The sequence below is a fragment of the Neomonachus schauinslandi genome, chromosome X (genome assembly GCF_002201575.2).
Source record: "Neomonachus schauinslandi chromosome X, ASM220157v2, whole genome shotgun sequence".
NCBI lineage: Eukaryota > Metazoa > Chordata > Mammalia > Carnivora > Phocidae > Neomonachus > Neomonachus schauinslandi.
Window position 1 is genome coordinate 115,659,869 of NC_058419.1, and position 19,541 is coordinate 115,679,409.

Below are 19,541 nucleotides of genomic sequence, written 5' to 3' on the forward strand. Positions count from 1 at the left end.
TGACAAAATCCAATGGTCTGTTTCCTCACCTCTTTCTATCCAATGGTCCTGCTACACTTGGCATGGTTGATGTCCTCATCCACAAAACTCTCTCTTCCTTTAACATCAGTGACTACATCTTTTACTGGTTCTCTTCCAGACTTTCTGATGACTGCTTCTCAGTACTTTTTGTTGAGTCCTTCTCTTCCCCCACTCCCTCAATGTCCATGTGCATGTAAGTCTCATCCTTATTCCTCTTCTCTATTCTTTCTACACTTTAACACTGATCTTAGTTGATACTGTCACATTCTCATGACTCCCATTCTTACATTTCTAGCCCTGACGTCTCTTCTTGGCTTCAAATTAACATTTTTAACTGCAGGTTAGACATCTCTGTGTGGATTTGTAACAGTCATCTCAAAAACATGCCCAAAACTGAACTCTTATTATCTTCCTCCCTCAGTGTCTTCTTCCTCTTATATCTCCTCTTTGGGTAAACAAAATCACCATCTGCTCAGTTGCCTAACCAGGAACCTTGAGGCAAACACTATTCTTTCTGTTGTACCCTCCATATCTTGTCTAATGCAATTTGGCCTTAAATTTATCTTGTTAATCTGGCTTCTGCTTTCTAATCCCATTGTCACTGCCTAAGACTAAACCTTCACTATTTCTACCTTGTGGGTGATTGTCATGGCACCCTGATTCCCCCTCTTTCTAGTATACCATTTGAAAGGTATCTTGAGTTATCTTCTTAGAAACCACATTTAATTATGCACCTTCTCTGTTTAAAAATCTTGATTGCTTTCCTGTTACTTAAGGTTAAATTTCAATACCTTAATGATCTCCTTAATACTCTGGCCCTAACTTCACTCTCTAGCCTCATCTTCTATGCCCCCCTCCTTTTACTTCCTCTAGGTATACTCATCTTTTGTTATCCCCCAAGCTAGCCATTTTCTTTCTGGACATCAAGAGTTCCCTATCTGAAATTGCTTTTTTCATTCATTGAATACCTACTCATCTCTCAAGACCCAATTCAAACATCACCTCTTTTATGAAACTTAGAGCTACTTTTTTTTTCTCCTCTGTAGACTGACCTCTCACATATAAAGGACTCTCCAAAGAAATATAAAGATCATCATTAGTAGTAGGTGCCTTAGTTGGGTTTCCTAGGCTTTGTGAAAATTTTTTGTCCATTGCCTCATAATCTGGGAGAATCCTACACCTTGAAAGCCACTCTTTGATTTTTGATGAAGCTGGAAGACGAGGCTCAAAAGGAGAATTTTAGAGGAGAATCAACCACAGGCTCACTGGTTGGAAGGAGTTATGGGCTATAACCCTGAAGGGAATCTGATATTACCTTAGCAACTGGAACTCACTGGCAATTCAGGTATATCCAGTATTCACAATGAGTATCATTTGGGTACATTGGTTTTATTTACTAAAACCGCAGGCACTGGATAGGAAAGTTGCCTCAGGCCAGTGGATCCTATTTGGGTATGTTTGATGCCACTATACATCCCTATTCAGAACTGGGCATGGAAAATAAAGCTTTTTATACGTGGGATGTTGACCCTGGAATAGTGGTAAAGTAGAAGGAGATGGGATAGAAAAGTTGGAGGTTAGAATTTTGGTAAATTAATAATTCTCCTCTTAATTCTCCTCTACTTGGTGCCTAGCACAGTGACATATGCACAATAAATGCTTGATATTTATCTATATGTGAGTGAATCCACTCACTCAACATTAAACATTTATTAAGCTCCTACAAAGACAGGAAATGCATAAAAACCTGGGACTTCAAAGATAAATTAAACTCACTCTGTAATAGAAAGGGGGGGCAGTTATGTTAAAAATACATTCAATGTGTGCTGCGCATACTTTCTCTCTCTCAAATAAATAAATAAATCTTTAAAAAAATACATTCAACGAAGTATTGCAGATTGAGTGTCTTTATCTTCATTCTTTAAATGATGACCTACATTCTACTCCATCCTAGGTTTTACGTATCTGGAAATGTAGAGTTGCTTTAAGTCATGTCTGGCAACAAAATAACTTTTTCCTTCCCCCTAAATAACAAGAATGGTAAACAAAATTCCAGCTGTTTTCCATTCTGAGAAATGCATAAGGAGCCAAATGAGATAATGTATGGGGGGAAACTTCATGCATTTTAAAAGAATCACGAATATTACCAGATAATAATTTATTATTTTAGTTTAATTGTTCACATCCAACTTTGCTTTAGTATAGATTCTAGGAATAAAGATTGGTATTGTACGTTTTCCTATTCATTTGATAAATGTTTATTGGCCTGACCTACTGTCAGATGTTGGGGATACAGTGGAGAATGAGATAAGCCCAATCTCTGGCCTCCTTGAACTAGTCTAGGAGTGAGAGAGACAGGAAAGCAGCTAATCACAACAGAGATTATAGACTGAGCATGAAGGACAGGATGGACTTAGTAGTTGAACAGAGGCTTTCTGGAGGAAATGATACTGATGCTGAGGTCTGTAGGATGAGTAGGCATTAGGCTGCTGTAAAGGCAGGCACAGTGCAGGTAAATGAAAGTACAAAGCACCACAGACAAAAGGTTTGAGGAACAAGAAACGGGGCATTGAGGCTGGAACAGAGTGGGAGGGCATGGCTGGAAATGTGGAATGGTCATTTGAAATAGACAATATTGATTCTCCACCCAGGTTCCTTGGGTCCCATTTGTCATTTTGTGCCTCTTACCTCAGTGTGCTTTCGCTTCCAGTAGCCAAAACTTGTGCCCTTTCACAGAGGACTGTCCTGGGGCTACGGGAGGTCACTTGAAAAGAAATAGACGCATTTGGGAAATTTACTCTCCCTACCCACCTATGTACACGCTGAGGGCAGTCTTTACTCAGTAACTGACAGAGGGGAATATGAAAAGCCTCCTGCTCTCTTGCCTCCAGTCAGGAGAACCCCGGGATACAGCTTACACTGAAGTTTCCCCGGAAACCTTGGGGATCAGGTTGACCCTGCCTTCTGTTGGACTTTGCCTGAGATCACACCCATACTGGGTTTCCTCCCGTTCTTTTCTGATTTTATCGCTCTCCTACGTGTCTCTCCTGCTCACTTAGCCTTAATAAATTACTTGCACACAGGGTCTGTTTCTCAGAAATCTAACCTCAGATAGATGTAGTCAAAAATCTAACTATGAAGATCTTTATAAGCCATGCACAGGTGCATAAAGAAATGATAAGTCCCAGGAGAATTTCAAGAGTCATGAGAGGCCTAGAACATCGAGGATACTAGTATTTTGAGCTCTACACTCCCTTGGGTGACAGCTCAGCTTGCTTTTCCTGTGCATTCAGATAAAGATATAGCCAATCAGGCACCCCAGAGCAGCTGCACTATGAATTTTCTAAAAAAAGTATAGGAGTTTATTTCTGATCTTAGCTTGCCTTTAGAATCTTTTTATTATCCATTCTCTACTTCTTTGCCTTCTTTGCACCTGCCTCATCACCCCTCAGCAGTAAATAACTTTTTTCAAAGGTGTCGTTTTGCAATTTATATGGCATATTTCACGATGTCACTGATGGACACTTTTTGTTAGTACCCTCAACTGTGTTGCTCTATCGCTGAAGCAGATAATTTATTCTGACATTTATATAAAACGTTGGACACTGAGGGATACTTGCTCACTGGAGACTTTACATATGCACAGTTTATTATGGCACATATTGTTAGCACCTGGGTCCAGATTTTTATATAATAGTTTTCTTTTAATGTGTAGAGGAATGAGAAAGGTCCCATGGTGGAGGACTCATAACTCAATCATGGAAGCTTCATGTGTCAATCCACTTCCGCCATGCTCCACAAAGTTTCCTTCACCTAAGCTATTTTGCTGTTAACTGTACATTGGCACCTCTTAAATGAACTCAGTTAGGGTGAGTGGGTGCTATGGAAGACTCCAGGGGCCCTATGCAAACCCGGTTTCAAAAGTAGGCAGGAAATAAAAAATGTGTGTGTAATTATGCTGTTTGCAGAGTCTGTTTGACAAGTAGAAATGCGGAATTTTTTCCTTGGGATAACTGTGTTCTCTTGCTGAGGAAATCCTTTTTTTTTTTTTTTTAATTTTTGTTTTTTTAAGATTTTATTTATTTATTCATGAGAGACAGAGAGAGAGAGAGAGAGGCAGAGGGAGAAGCAGGCTCCCAAGGAGCAGGGAGCCCGATGCGGGACTCGATCCCAGGACGCTGGGATCATGACCTGAGCCGAAGGCAGACGCTTAACCATCTGAGCCACCCAGGCGCCCGGAAATCCTTTTTTTAAATGAGATTTAGGATATTTGCCCCAAGTCACAAATTCATACACTTTGCTGAAAGCCCAGCATTTTATAAACTTGGTTGGCATCAGGAGATCTATGGAACAGGAAGCCACCTGCTGGGTTTTAAGTGGGAATATTTGTTCAGAAGATTTGAATAAAGGATGAGCTTAAATGAGGCATATGTGCCTAATAAACAAATGTGAATATTGGAAATGTAGGTAGTACTTGGGGGGAAATAAAAGGAACACATATCCCAAACTGTGGGTAATTCCTCCTATTTTTGGAGAGCTGGAAAAAAATAGGCCTGCTAATATAGGATTAATTTGGTAAGGATTAGGTTGAGTATGCTGCTGGCCACAGAGTAGTCATTAACTCCAGAAAATGAAATAGGGATATTCCAGAGAAAATAAATACTGAATAGTGTAGCAACTTTGTTAACAAGCTATGATCTCAAATTTTAGAAGAAGCAGAGTGGCATTTTATCTATCAAAAATCCTCCTGAAAAAAATGGAAATTTTGGTGCCAGTTTTCCTATTTACGAGGCCTGGCATTGGGCCTATGTGACATTTCCTTTCAAAGAGGCATGATCTCTTCTTAAATTTTTATATTTTGGGAAGATACTATATACTTCATTTTGAAAGCAAATCTCAGAATCCTGGAGAAAATGTTATCTTCTTGTTCATATTCCCTGACTTCTGTAACTAAGGATTCAGCCCAAGCCATCTCCTCATCCCTTAATATCTAATGCCACTGTCTGCCTCCTAGAAATGGAGAAGGAGCAATGACATCAGGAGCAAATGATAGCAAGGAATTTGAGCCAGGCACCCAGGCTATATAAAACAAAATTTAACGACAGAGTAAGCAAACTGTGTGTAGGTTAAATAACTTTGTTAATCTTCACTTGGTTCCTCTCCAAGGTGCCGTATATCTAAGACTGCCAACCCCCAATCACCAGAAAAGCTTAAAAATTGGTATCGCATTATCTGTGGGTTGTACACTGGAATGTTAGCAACACTAATGCCATCACTGTGGATACCTTGAAGCAATGTTTCAAATAAAGGACTAGTCTCATACAGAATGTGTAGTGGCTCCATTATCAATATATCTTCACCTACTGTCTGAAGTAAGTGACATGGATCAGGAGCCATTGGTTAAATCTAAGGTAACTTTAATATTTCCCACCCCCTACTTTGTTCTCTATATTCTCCTAAGATCCTGGAGTAAGAAACAGGAAGAAAAAAATCATACTGGGTTATTTAACAAACTCTCTCAGAGAAAGAATGGGGGAAGAACTAGTAATAAAGTAGTGATTTAGTGATTATTTCAAAGACGTTTCTTTCTGCATCATCTTTATTGAAAACAATTTTCAATAGTTTTTCCTGGGAATTTACATATCTAAGTATGAAACATGATTAATTTTGAGAAGACTAACTTAGAATGTATTTTATTGCCAATAAACGAAGACCTTGGTTGTAAATCTACACAAGTTATTTAAGATAAATCTTGCATAATTTCAATTTGTTAAATGTGGGGGTTTTTTTTACTATGGATTCAAATTTGAAAAATTTCATTTCAAAGAGGTGATGGGGGAAAAATTCTAAACAAACAGTTGGATGGAAATTGTACAACCAGAAGATTTATCCATCTTGGAAAACTGCCTGAAAGAGAAGATGGCGATCCAAAAGGAAATTCTTCATACAGGCATGAAACCTTGTCAGAGCCTGCTGAAGAAACATCTTCAGTTCAAGGTTAAAGGCCACTTGTTTAAATATGTATCGGTTATTCAGCATTCAAGAAACTTAAAGACTAAAACAGAAGATTATTATCAGATCAAAGTATTTTGCTGTATTGACTGATGTCTTTTCTTTTGTCTTCAATGTTTGTTTTTTCAAAATGCCACTGTTTGCTCATTTATTCATGTAAATGAAGCCAGAGATAAATAGCTTGCAATAATATTTTAACTTGTACAGTAATTCTCTTGTGGCATCAGAATGCTAATGTTGACCATGTATCAAAATGAAAGCCACATTTACTGAATGCAGGGGCATTCTCACTCTTATGGATATTATCTTTCCAGCAGAGCATCATAGGTTTCTCATCATCATCATCATCATCATCAATTTTCAGGGCAAAAAAAAATCGTTTAGATTTATGGATTTTACCAAGACCACATTTTCCAAAGTGTATTCCATGAAATACTGGTTCCCTAGAATGTTACTCATTTAAGAAATCCATGATCAAATAAGTATAGGATAAGCGCCTATGTAAAAAAAGTTTTAAAAATATTTATTTGTGTATTTTTACTGCAAGTTTTCTCTAAACTTTTAATATGCTAATGAATATTGGAACTCTCTCAGAGGTTGTTTTGTAGAATTTCCCATTCTTATTTTCCATTTTTTCACTTTAAACCTTTTATCTGAAAACATTTCGTAGGATTAATGTTTTGAGAAATATTTTTGACCAGTTGCTGAACTAAAGAAACGTGGCAGCTACTTTTCCCAGAAGCAGCCTCTATACATGAATTTGCTACCTCTAAACTGAAAGCAAGACAAAATTGTAAATGGCTGATTTCTTCAGTAATCCCCTCATAAGTTTCCCGAGTCTTCACATAGAATAATGATCATCCTTGAAATATTGGGAGTTGAAATAAGATATGGGAAACTGAAAAAAATCTGGACAGAATTAATATTTCTCAGATGAAAGACCAATTCCCTAGGAAAATTGGATGTATCCAAGTTCTTCTGTGGGTGAATTAATAATTTATAAAAGCACATACCCCAGAATTTTAATTTAGAATATAAAGACCAGGGACTATCAAAGTTGGAAGTGACATAGACATCTTGGCCCAAATTCTTTATTTTTAGAGATGATAAAAATGAATCCTAGAAAGGTTAGGTGGCATGCTCCAGGTTACAGCTGACAAAACTAGAGTTCAAACCAGGCCTCATGAGTCTCAGTTTAGATTTTTTTTTCTCCTGTGCTATTCCCCACCCCACCCCCCAGCTTTTATTTGGTAAGGCAATCCCTGGTACACAGTATCTTGGGAAAAATACTACAAGAAAGATATAGGGACAAAATTTTCTCATTCTGGTCCTGCAGTGCTTAAACTTCGAGGACTTATGAATTTGTTCAAGTGAGTATTTTAAGATCCCATCATTCAGCAGTTCTGGAAAGGTAGAGCTGGAGAAGTGTGGGGCCCAGGTATGTGCCTTTTTAACAGGACTCATGCGGCTCTGGAGCAGGTGTTCTGAAAAGCGTGGTTTAAGAAAGACATCTGGTTGGTTGCTCATTTGGTTTAGTATTAAATCCTAAATCCTTTGCCTTCACATAGTCTATACAATGCTGAAGTACTAAAACCAGAGTTAACTCAAAGGAAAAAGTAAAATATAAGAATTCCATTGTGAGCATTGCACAGTGTATTTATAAATTATCCTGAATCACATCATCTAACGAGTTGCTACAGTGTGGTTTGCCAAATGTGTGTATCATTCACTTTTCAGAGACTTTGAGTTTCAAAGCTAAATATATTGACCCCTTGATCCTGAATACATTTTTGGGCAAAGAATGCTTTTCCTAAGAGAAAGCCTGATGAAAGAAATCTCAACTGCCTTCTTAGACACGAAGTGGTTCTTAGAAATCAACATTTTGAAGTATTTAAATGTAAATAAATCAGGGAACAGTAGATTATATTATCATCTATATACACTTGGGTTTTAAAAATGAAAGAAAAATTATGTGGCAAAGTGGTTCTGAGATTTTCCTCAAGTAGCAGAATTGCCATGATAAGTAGCTGTATTTCAGGTGCAGTAATCAAACCACCAAGGAGTGGAAAACAAGCAACTGTTCCTTCAGCCTTGCCATTTCTTTGAAATGCACACTACTCTGCTCCTGGTCTTCATGCTCTTCTAACCTCCACCCAATCTTTTATTCTTCTCTCTACAGCTCTATGTAGAACAGAAGAGCACAGAGGGAAAAAAATGTGTCTCAGAAATGCTGCCCCAAAGAGACTTGGCCTTAAGTCTTGTGCTCAAATCTAAGCCCACAACACATCCCAGCATAAGGAGCCTGGAGGGGATTGCCATGGGGCAAGCACAACAATACAGTATTGGAAAACATATAAACATATTAAATAGCCAGGAAACTATATTATTTTCATATACTCCACAGAAAACTCTTTCACTCTCTCTCTGTCTCCCTGTCTCTCTCTGTCTCTCTCTGTCTCTCTCTCTCTCTCTCTTTCACACACACACACACACACACCAGTCCACTGGTTGTGTCTCTTTCAGTTGTCTGTTTAGGAGAAGGAACTATCACCTTACATTATCTTCCTCTCTCTTCTCCGCCTTTGGAGGTATCATTTACTGTTGGGATAATTTATCCAAACAATATCCCTCTCTCACTTCCCTTCTTTCCCAAGACAATCAAGGAAGGCTTACTAAACTGATTATCAGTTTTGGAGATGTCTGCTCCACCACCTGAAGGTTGACGGATGGCTTTGCTCCTGTGTTGGCTCTGTGTTGATTATCTTCCATTTCCCGCCCAGAGACACTCTCTTCTCGTTCCTGTTCTTCTCTGTACCTTGGGAAACTGACCTTTTGGGTTTGCATCTTTGAGCTCCCTTGCCCTCTGACTTCTAGTTGGATTTGGCCAATGAGAGACTCCCACAAGAAAATGAAATACAGGAGGAAAGTGAGGTCAGAATATTTATTCTCTAGCTTTTTCCTGCTAGGACAGTACAGATTGACTACATTGCTCCACAGATCTCATTAGGTGGCCTGTCTATATAGCCACATTCTCTACTTTCTGGTAACCACTCCCCCCCCTTGCCTCTTCAGGTCTATTGTTGATAGTCCTGGAGTACTACACTCTCCTTTTGTGAGAGTGTATTACTCTCTCACACCCCATTGGAGTGTGCCATTTCTTTCCTGCAGAGGTCCTGGATGTTACAGCATTCAATTTACAAATTATATTCCAGTTTTTAGTGAGGTGAGAACTGACATTTAAAAGCTTAAATTTTGTTTACCACTGTATACTTAGCAAGTAATGTGGCACCTGGCACATAGTAACTACTCACTATTTAAGAGGAACAAACAAATGAATTGTGTGTTTAGACTCCAATATAAAGATGTAAAACTATTACATGTAATATTTTTTGTGCCCACATAGATGCTCCCTTGCCACAGATTTATTCTATTGCTTTGAAAATGCATGGGCAGGTGTAGCTTATTTTTCCTCAAGAAAATAAGCCCCCCTCCCATTAGAAAAAAAAGAAGAAATCGAAAACAAAACTTAGGGGATTCCTAGGTGGCTCAGTCGGTTAAGTGTCTGCCTTCAGCTCGGGTGATGATCCCAGGATCCTGGGATTGAGCCCCGCATCAGGCTCCCTGCTCAATGGGGAGCCTGCTCCCCCTGCTTCTGTTCTCTCTCTCTGTCTGTCAAATAAATAAATAAAATCTTTTTTTAAAAAAAAGCAAACAAAACTTAGGCAGTCACATTTGTGATAACTGCCTATTGACTTTCCATATTTTGACTTGATCCAGGATTTTCTTTTGCCCTCTTGGATAAATGTGTTAAGAAAACAGAGACACCTTTTGGTATACTCATGTTCATAAGGAAATGGTGGGTACACAAGCTAGGGCATGAGTCCAAGGCAGTGCCCAGCTTTCCTCTTTTACTTGCCCCATGACCACACTTGGTTGGCTAGCCAGACTAGACTCCAAGAGAGTAACCCAGTGGCTTTATTTTTAAATGTCCTGCTCACTTAAGAATACCACGTAGAGACCTATTCCTTTTGTGCAGGTCCTTCCTTTAGTGCATTTCACTGGCAAAAAATGTCTGCAATCACTCACAAGTGTCCAGAGTAGCCCTTTCAAGAAAGAAGTCAATGAGCAAATGCTGTGTGCCACAGTCAGGACAGCCTCATAGGTGTTAACTCCAAAGAGAACCCAGAACACTTCCAAAGACCTTGTTGTTATGAGGCTTGATCAACTATATTTCCATTTTTAAGACCGTATTGCAAACATGTATCCAACACACCAAGAAAAATATTCAACACCACTAAGAACAAACAAATGATGATTTTTTTTTCTCTCTCTCTAAACCTGATCGCCCTAACTGGACACATTCTGATGTCCACTCATTAAGGACCAGGATACCCTGATATCAATGCTGTTACCTTTTTTAAAAAAATGAAGTCTCAGATTATCAGTAAAATGTACTGACTTGTCCTTCAAGATGGACAAGCAAGCACTATAGAATTTAGGATAAAATGTTTAGGCTCTTTCAGTAATGAAAATTAAGGATACGAAGTTACCTGGACTCAACCAAGGAGCAATGCAATACATTCTCAAAAATGAAATTATGGGCCTCCATTTCTATTGCTCTTAACCTGCCATGTTGTAGAGACCAAATGTTCTCTTCAAAATGCTTATTGTAAAATAAGAAATCAATTCTGCATGCTTGTGCAGTGACCCTTGAAAGTGCAGTAACTGGACAAGAACATACATAAGAAATGACAGTCATATATCTTCAGTTAAATTTAGGGTCCTTCTTTCTAGGACTAAGTAAAATTGGTTCTTTCTTTTACTCAGTTCATTTAAAAATGAGTCCCAGAAAATAATCAGGGATGGGATTTGAATGAATAAAGATAATTCCTTCCCACAAATGGCTCCCTCTTTGTTTCATATTTAGGAATATGAAATAACTCTTTCAGGTTGGAAATCTTCCCACCAATCGAATAAAAGGAGAACCAGCTGAGACACATGGCATCTATGTTCTGATTAGTGCAGCAGAACTCTAAGGTACTAGAACTTCTCTGACTTGTTTTTTTTTTTTTAATATTTTATTTATTTATTTGACAGAGAGAGAGAGAGCACAAGTAGGGGGGGCAGCAGAGGGAGAGGGAGAAGCAGGCTCACCAACCAGGGAGCCCGATACAGGGCTCAATCCCAGAACCCTGGGATCATGACCTGAGCCGAAGGCAGACGCTTAATGACTGAGCCACCCAGGCGCCCCTCTGACTTGTTTTTTTTTTTACCATTAAAAAAAATCAAGCAATTATAAGGCCCCAACCACCATAAAGGGTTAGCTTTGACAATATATCATCAGTGTCAGTTACAAAAGAGAAATGAAGGGGCGCCTGGGTGGCTCAGTTGGTTAAGCGACTGCCTTCGGCTCAGGTCATGATCCTGGAGTCCCGGGATCCAGTCCCACATCAGGCTTCCTGCTCAGCGGGGAGTCTGCTGCTCCCTCTGACCCTCCCCCCTCTCATGCGCATGCGCTCTCTCTCTCTCTCTCTCTCTCTCATTCTCTCTCTCAAATAAATAAAATCTTTTAAAAAAGCAAAAACAAAAGAGAAATGAGGGACTAGTAATAATTTAAATTATTTGCAATAAACTTAATAGTTAAAAACAAACTATTCAGATGCATGATCTCATTTGATGCTCAGAACAACTCAGATGAAATGGGCAAAGGCAGAAGAAAACCTAAAGCATGGAGAGGTGAACATACCTTTTCTAAAAAAGGACATGAACTTGGGTTTTCTGAATCCATGTCTAGGACTCTTTCCACTATACTACTCTGTCATCATGGAATGGAAAACATATACTTTGCCAGAGTCTATTAGAATATTAGATGTCTCCTTCCTGATGTCGCCTCAAATCCCAGATAAGCATCTTGTAGGCCCATAGTAGCAGCCTAGTATATACAAATGTGTTGGTTGGTGTTCATAAAGCAGAGAAAAGCTAAATTGTGACACAGCCAATGGATTTCAGATGTTCAAAAATCTTCATCAATGTCATTTCTGAACAAAACTGTCATATATAAATTTCCCTTTGTTACCTCCAGCCTTTCATTTCAATAATACTTTTCCCCCTTTTATCTCCTATTGTCTTGTTCTAAAATGGCTGCACTCTTTCTGTAACTTCCTGCACTCAAGTCAAATACTTCTGATACTTGCAAGCATTCTGTTCTTTTTCTCAGAATCCATAGTAACATCCGATGCCCACATCTACCAGGGTGATCAAAGAAATGATCATGCTGGGGCTGCATTATCACTAACTGTGAGAATCACCCTTTCCAAATGTCCCTGCTGGACATTTGTGCTCCAACCACCCCCTACAGGGATTGGCAAGCACAACATTTGAGCTTGAGTTCCACTTGGCCACAGACAATAAATAGAATTTCCAAGGGGAGAAAACTGAACCTCTAGTTTTTTTGAAAGTGGATCTATTTCTACTTGTATCTGAAACACCTCTTGAGCTGATAACTCCTTAGAAAATGAAGGAAACCATATTGCATGCAAATGTAGGTTTTAATGTCACACATCACACTTTCAAATTTAGGTCTCCAGACATAGAAAAAAATTAGTGTGCATGGCATGCATAAAGAAGTGGAGTGAATAATTATCTCCTGGCATTATCCATTCCAGATTCTATTCCAAAATGAATGCTATAGTGGAATGTATTTATTCACATTGGGATGAAACTTAGGATATAACTCTAAGTTAATTTTATTTTCAAAGAAAATTTCATTAAAATAGATAAAGGCTTTGTTTCAAAGAGACAGAATTGGAACTAATGCACTTTGCCCAGGTTTGAGCATTTCATTTGGCCTCCTTAAAAGCTTAATGTTTAAAGTGGCATTCTCAAGATACAATAACACTGACAAAGGAATATCTGATAGAATGAAGGAGTAACACCATGATAAATCGACTGACAATGAGACAAATCACCCAAGTGGGGAAAGTGGCCCCTCTGTTGACATAGAATCAATATTTACCATGGTTTCAGAACCAGGTAATTGTGAGTGGACATAGCTTGTGTTTTCATCTGAACTGAAGATTTTGAAAATTTATGTTTTGACAAGTTCCGACCCAGGTCTCTATGGATCTTACAGATGGAATGCAATTGGCAACTCTGACTCATGACTTTGTTTATACACTTGTGCTTCTGCACATCAGAAAAGCTATTTTTTTCCCTGTAGTTTCTAAGAATGGCTCTTAATTACAGAGCCTAAGTCTGATTCATTTCTGGTCCCCTTTTCTAGCTTACGTCCATTTTTCTTCTTGTATATGTGTCCATTATGACATCTTTCAGAGTCCATCAGAGATATGGAATAGACATGAAATATTTTACTGACTTGAAAGTATGCAGGAAAGATTCCTTCCAATAAGAAAAATTATGCATATGCATTTCCTTTTCCCTTGCCAGTGTATGGCAGCAAGGAAAACAGAGAACTAATATTTAATAAGACATCTAGAAAAGCCATTTCCTTTACCTCAACAGCCCATATTTCACTCTTGCTTTTATTTTTGTGGCCAGATCTTGCCCTTCTGTCTTCTTATTAATTATTATTATTGTTGTTTTCAACATCATCATCATGTTTATTGTTATCATAGCAATTTGTTTTTTTAGCATTTACAGTGTGCCTGTCACTATTCCAGATACAGTCACATTTCCCAATCACCCTTCATTTCTACCTACTATATAAAATTTCTCATTGGTACATTGCTAATCAACTATACTAAGTTACAGTAAGTACTATAGTGTTCTTCCTAGTATCCTCACTGTTACAAGTTCCTTATTATCTCTTTTATTTCTTTCTCCTCAGCTCAGCTAAGATCATCTCTGCTAGTCACTGTGACCACTGGTTGGTTCCTCAAAAGTTCCTACCCTCAATTTCTACTACAACTAATTGGAAGCACTAATCTTCATAACTGATCTACATTTTCCTCTATATCTTGTTCCTTATTTCCTCATTCTGGAGAAAAGAATGACTTCGTTTCCCTACATTGTGTATGTGTGCATATTTGTGTGTGTGTGTGTGTAAATATATATAACACTCTCTCTCTCTCTCTATATATATATATATAAATCTCTCTCTCTCTCTCTCTCTCTCTCTATATATATATATATATATATATATATATATATATATATATATATATACAACTCTCTTTATATATATATCCCTGCCTTCTCAGATGCAGTGTTGGGTGGGTTGATAAAACATAAATATGCAAAAGAACCATATTAGACATATAAAGTTTCATGGGAATACCTAGGAGTTAAAATTATTTTACTCTAAAATAATGGGGAATGTTTTACATCCAGGAAGAGCTAAGATTCTCTGAATAAAGAGAATTGTGGGAGCTGTTAGGTAATTAATCTGATATAAATGGTTCATGTAAATAAAATTTATGAAAGAGGATCAGGGTTCATTGATGTGGAGAGTTAAAAGGAGTGGGAGACAAAACTCAGTGAAGTCCATTAATGTTCAAGTCTTAAAGGATATCTACCCCATTTCCCTTTTATAAGTCTTTAAAACATCCTATGCTCAGGTCTTTAAGTGGTGGAAAGATCTCAAAAACATGGCCATGCTTTCCTATACTTGATATTCTCTCCATTTATTTATCCTTTAGAATCATGAGAAATGTCATCTCCAAAGGGTGACATCCCCAGAAGAACCAGAAAAAAAGCTGTGTGAAAATGATTGCTCATTCTTTGTGGTCATTTAAAGTAGCAATGGCAACATGGGTGTTTGTTTTATTACTCTGCATTTTTCTTCCCTTTTGAAACGTGACTTCTAGAATATAATGAATAATAGCTGCTATTAAATAAGACGCTCATAAACTTGAAACAATTTTCCATCTCTGGGCCTTCTCTACGAAACCTCCCATGAATAGCTTAATAGGAAATCATCTCTTCATTTGTTGGAATCCTGTAGCATTTTTTTCTGTACTTCTTAATGTTACTTAACTACTTAACTATTTCTGTCTCATAATGTATATTAATTTATAACTATTCATGTAACATCTACTCTCCCCATTAAAATTTTTGACAGTAACACCCAAACCTGTTTCATCTCTCAACTTTCCAATGCATGCAGTAGTTGGTATTTCCCATATAGTTCAGACTCAGAAGTTATTGAATGACTAAGTGAATAAATACAGGAATGAGTGGTCCCATTGAAAGCTCATTCTCAACTTGTTACTCATAGGATTTTATTTCAAATGTTGACTTCCAAAGCAATGACCACAAAATTAGTATGAAATAGGATGAGCATGAAAATTGTTTTCAGGAAAATTGAGCTTTGAACTTAGATCTGTTGTTTCTTTTGAAAATACTCTATAAATCAGATATACTTGTTTTGTCAAAATTATGACATAGCTCTTTATAAAATGTGCCCTTAGCTGGGTATATTCAGAGGTGTAGCATTTAAAGAAGAAATGATTCTAGAATTTAGTTTTCATGCTCATATTTGCAAATAATAAAAATTATTCAAAACTCAAGGAAAGCAATCTAATTAAATCGCTAATAAGCAAAATCAAAGCAATGGAATTACAACATAATATCTAGAATATTATAGGATTCTTCTTTTATAAAATATTATAAACACTCCACAATGCATTATGTTAAATTACAAGATAAAATGCAATTGTCATTTAAAATATGTATTTAAAAACTAAACCATCAAAAATAATTCATTCATTAATAATTGGTTCTTATTTCGTATAAAAATAAACCAAATAGATAAAAAGTAATTTCTACAGATGATTAATTACATCTTTATAACATTAAATAAACAAAAACATCAAACTTTTTGGTTTTTTTCTAATTGAACAAAGAAAGTATCCACCATCTTTGACATGTGCACTTTACAATTCTATGATCTTTGTTAATTTTAGATAAACAATTTCAAATAAACAATTAAAATGTTTAAACAAAAAGAAACCAAAAATTTCTGATATTTTCAATTAGAGTCTCTTGCCACAATGTTGAAAAATGAGAGAGGCCTGAAAGTGTGTAAAATGGCATGTTTTATATTGAGATTTAAACTTCACTTTGAGAGTAGGTATTCAAAACGAAAACCAAAGATTTTGAATAATCATTGAATCTTGTATGAATCCTGGTAGACACTCATATAAGTCAAATCCATCATTTACTCTTGGATTCATTTCTAGTCACACTCCCACTTAAGATAAAATAAGGAATGTAGCAATAATCTCTGGTATTAGTTTTCTTTGTGGAATAGAATACAAATGAGGAAAGTTTTCAAAAGTGGCAAACAATATATAAAATTCAAACTATTAAATTGGCTAGCTCAAAAGAATGCCAAAATGAAATGAATACTATACAATTTATAATAAAAAGCCCTTAAAACTTATTTCAGATTATTCAAACATCTAGATTTCCCACAGGCTTAATATAAATTTAAATGGGGGGCGCCTGGGTGGCTCAGATGGTTAAGCGTCTGCCTTCGGCTCAGGTCATGATCCCAGGGTCCTGGGATCGAGTCCTGCATCGGGCTCCTTGCTAGGCAGGGAGCCTGCTTCTCCCTCTGCCTCTGCCTCTCTCTCTCTCTCTGACTCTCATGAATAAATAAATAAATAAACAAAAAACAAAAAAATATATAAATTTAAATGGAACCTACCTTTAAAATTTGGCCTGATTCTTGCATCGTATCCTGATGTCCTTCCCATTAATTTGTCCAAGAAATCTGAAGGCGATAGGGTCTGTGAAGGCTGTTTTCCAGACCTGGAGTCATGGTCTTTGCAGAAAGCCGTCCTAAACACATCATTAACTTTTTTAGCAACAATTCCATTCTCATTGCCTGAGAACTAAGGTTCACAGAATGTTTGACATTATGTTTTGTTAATATACGTGATAGTAAGAATAAAAAGAAAATTACAAACTCTTTGGTCAACTTCTGAATTTGTACATTCTCTAAAGTTAACTTTAAATGATGAGAGTTAGAAATCCTGAGTCATATCTCCCATATGTCCAAACTGTAGCCATAAAAATGTTTAAGATGATACAACATGCATAGCTTATGTTGTAGATTTTATGGACATATAGTTAAAGCTGTTTCTTTCTAGACTCATCAGAGAAATGAAGATGATAATTTCTAAAATGTGATTGTCTTAAAATTTTCCCCCATGACTCTTAAACAATTCTTCCAGCATTTTAGCCCTTAATATAAGTCCTCTACTTTTTATTAGAAATATATAATACAATGGGCAGAACAAAGTAAACAGTGAACTAATTATTCCATTGCTTATTTTCTCACCTGCTAGATTGTATTCCTGCTGTCAACTATTAATAATTTTCAATGCATTGCCTAAAAGAAAAGCTTCACGTGGAAATTTAACTTCATTCTAAAATAGGTCAATAATGAGTGTGTCTGTACTTCTATTACCTTATCAGATGTTATTTATATATTAGCATTTAAATTGTTCACTCTCCAGTAAAGTATTCATGAAAAAGAACTTCTAAATAATTTTCTTTTCTGCATTATCAAAAACACTAAATGTTGACTGGAAAATTTCTCATACTTTCATTTTCCTTAAAGGACTTATAAAAAAGAGCCTATTTGGTTTGTAGTGAAATGAATTCTTTCACAATATACATAGTGGTTGACTGAATGTCTATTTCTTCGCTAAAGCATAATATTTTATAAGCTTTGTTTTTAGTAGTTTAACAAATAATCTTGTTAATTCTATCACTGAGAAAACACCACATTTTTGCCAGTTTTTCAAGGTAGTATTAAATGCAAAGTATTAAGTGCAAAGAGAATTTAAACATTTGGTAGGAGTTAAAAATTGATACAATTATCTAAAAATACTCACATTCCCATATGCAGATTCATCTGATTAATCAAGTATTATTTATGATGGTGGTGGTGGTGGTAATGAAGGTGATGATGATGATGATGGTGATGATGCTTCTAATGAAACCCAGCCTATAGTTTTTCTTAATCATAGTAGGTGTGAACCTGAAAGGAACATAGTGGGTTTTCCCAGTACTCATAACATTAGCTATATGTTCCATTTCTCTTGGTTCTGTGAAAAAATACCATAAAATGTGGTGAAAATTAAATGAGGAGTCCTACACTTTGTTGTATGAACATCTCCTGTCTCTATGCTGTCTTAGAACCTCTGCCATTAGGATGGCTATTTCACTTACTGGTAATCATCTGATACTTTGAAGTATAAACTGATTTGATAATTTATAAACTAGGTAGAAAATGCACACATGAAATAATGATTTCCCACTTATTTTAATTATGCATAGCCCATTTCTCATACACAGATAAATACAAAGATGTCATATTAACTAAATTTTGGTAGTCATTCAGTTTCCAAATATACTGAGCAATGGAACATAGTGGTAAAATGAGATTTTAAATATTTTTGATGTTTCAAGAAATTTCCTGAATTGTACAAGTGCTCATAGTATGCATCTAGTTGCTGAAACACAATAGAAGTTTCAAGTTGACTAAGAATTAGGGTTCTTTTATATTTTATATAAAATGAGCATGCTTCTTGTAAATTAATCCAATCACTTCCACCATATGAGAAGCATTGCATCCAATAATCATTTTAAATGACTTTCAGAAGAATTTGAAAGCAAAAAAAAAAAAATCATCATTATATAGAAATGTAAAGAGCATGCAACTCATTAGACTTCCTTAATACCACATTGCCTGTGAAAATGTGTGGAAATGCATAGAGTGGGGTTAGGGATCATAAAACTTGCCTTTGTGAAAATTTACCACCCTCCCACCATAATTACGCCTTTTAAAAGAACAAAAGAAATCTAACTCTCCTCTATAAAATTAAAATAATATGGTCCAGGGCATAGAAAAATAGATTAAAAATGTATGACACGTTCTCTTTCAAACAGTTTTCATGGGGAAAATATCAGCATGCAAAGTCGTTTCACCTACCTGAAGTGGTTTGTCTCTAAGAAAAATGCAAACAAGGCTGTCAAAATGTTCACTAGCTGCCGGTTCATTCCTGTTTCTGTGATGCTTGTGGAAAATATCCCCGAAATGATTCCAGAAAAAAGCTAGGACAAAGTATCTATTTATTGTCCAGATTCGAAATCTGGCAGGAATCTAGTTTCCTTGAAAATCAAAAAGAGATTTGGGTTTGTGCAGTTTGCTGAGAAAAAACAAAAAGTGCCAGTCCTAGGCATCATGGTCAGGTCAAACCGGGGCTCAGGACCATCAGCTAACCAAGGAAAGACAAAGCCTTAGAACTGATGGATTCCCCAGCTGCTTTTCCCGAATAATAAAAACGCCACTACCTTAATCGCATCACCATGCAAAGGGGGCTGGTGACAATGCCATGCTGGAAGTCGGGTTGCTGTGGCTTTTGTTTTATGTCCTTTCTGTTTGGCAAATCCCTTTTCTCTAGAAAATGTTCTCTTTTTAAAAGAAGTTGTAAATGAGAGAGAAGAAAGGACTCTGAGCGCTGAAGTGGGCACGG

The 19,541-nt window shown here is 36.7% G+C and overlaps 1 protein-coding gene across 2 annotated transcripts in view; it reads right to left on the minus strand.

Annotated features, from left to right (window-relative positions):
• Nucleotides 1-19,065, minus strand: part of GLRA2 (glycine receptor alpha 2) — a 177,933-nt gene extending 158,868 nt beyond the window's left edge. For both annotated transcript variants that reach the window (XM_021682428.1, XM_021682425.1), the window contains exons 1-2: nucleotides 18,998-19,065; nucleotides 16,703-16,836 (exon numbers count right to left, since the gene is read on the minus strand). In XM_021682428.1, the coding sequence (XP_021538103.1) occupies nucleotides 16,703-16,836; nucleotides 18,998-19,065 (202 nt within the window). The remainder of the gene's footprint in view (nucleotides 1-16,702; nucleotides 16,837-18,997) is intronic.
• Between the last annotated feature and the right edge of the window lie 476 nt (nucleotides 19,066-19,541).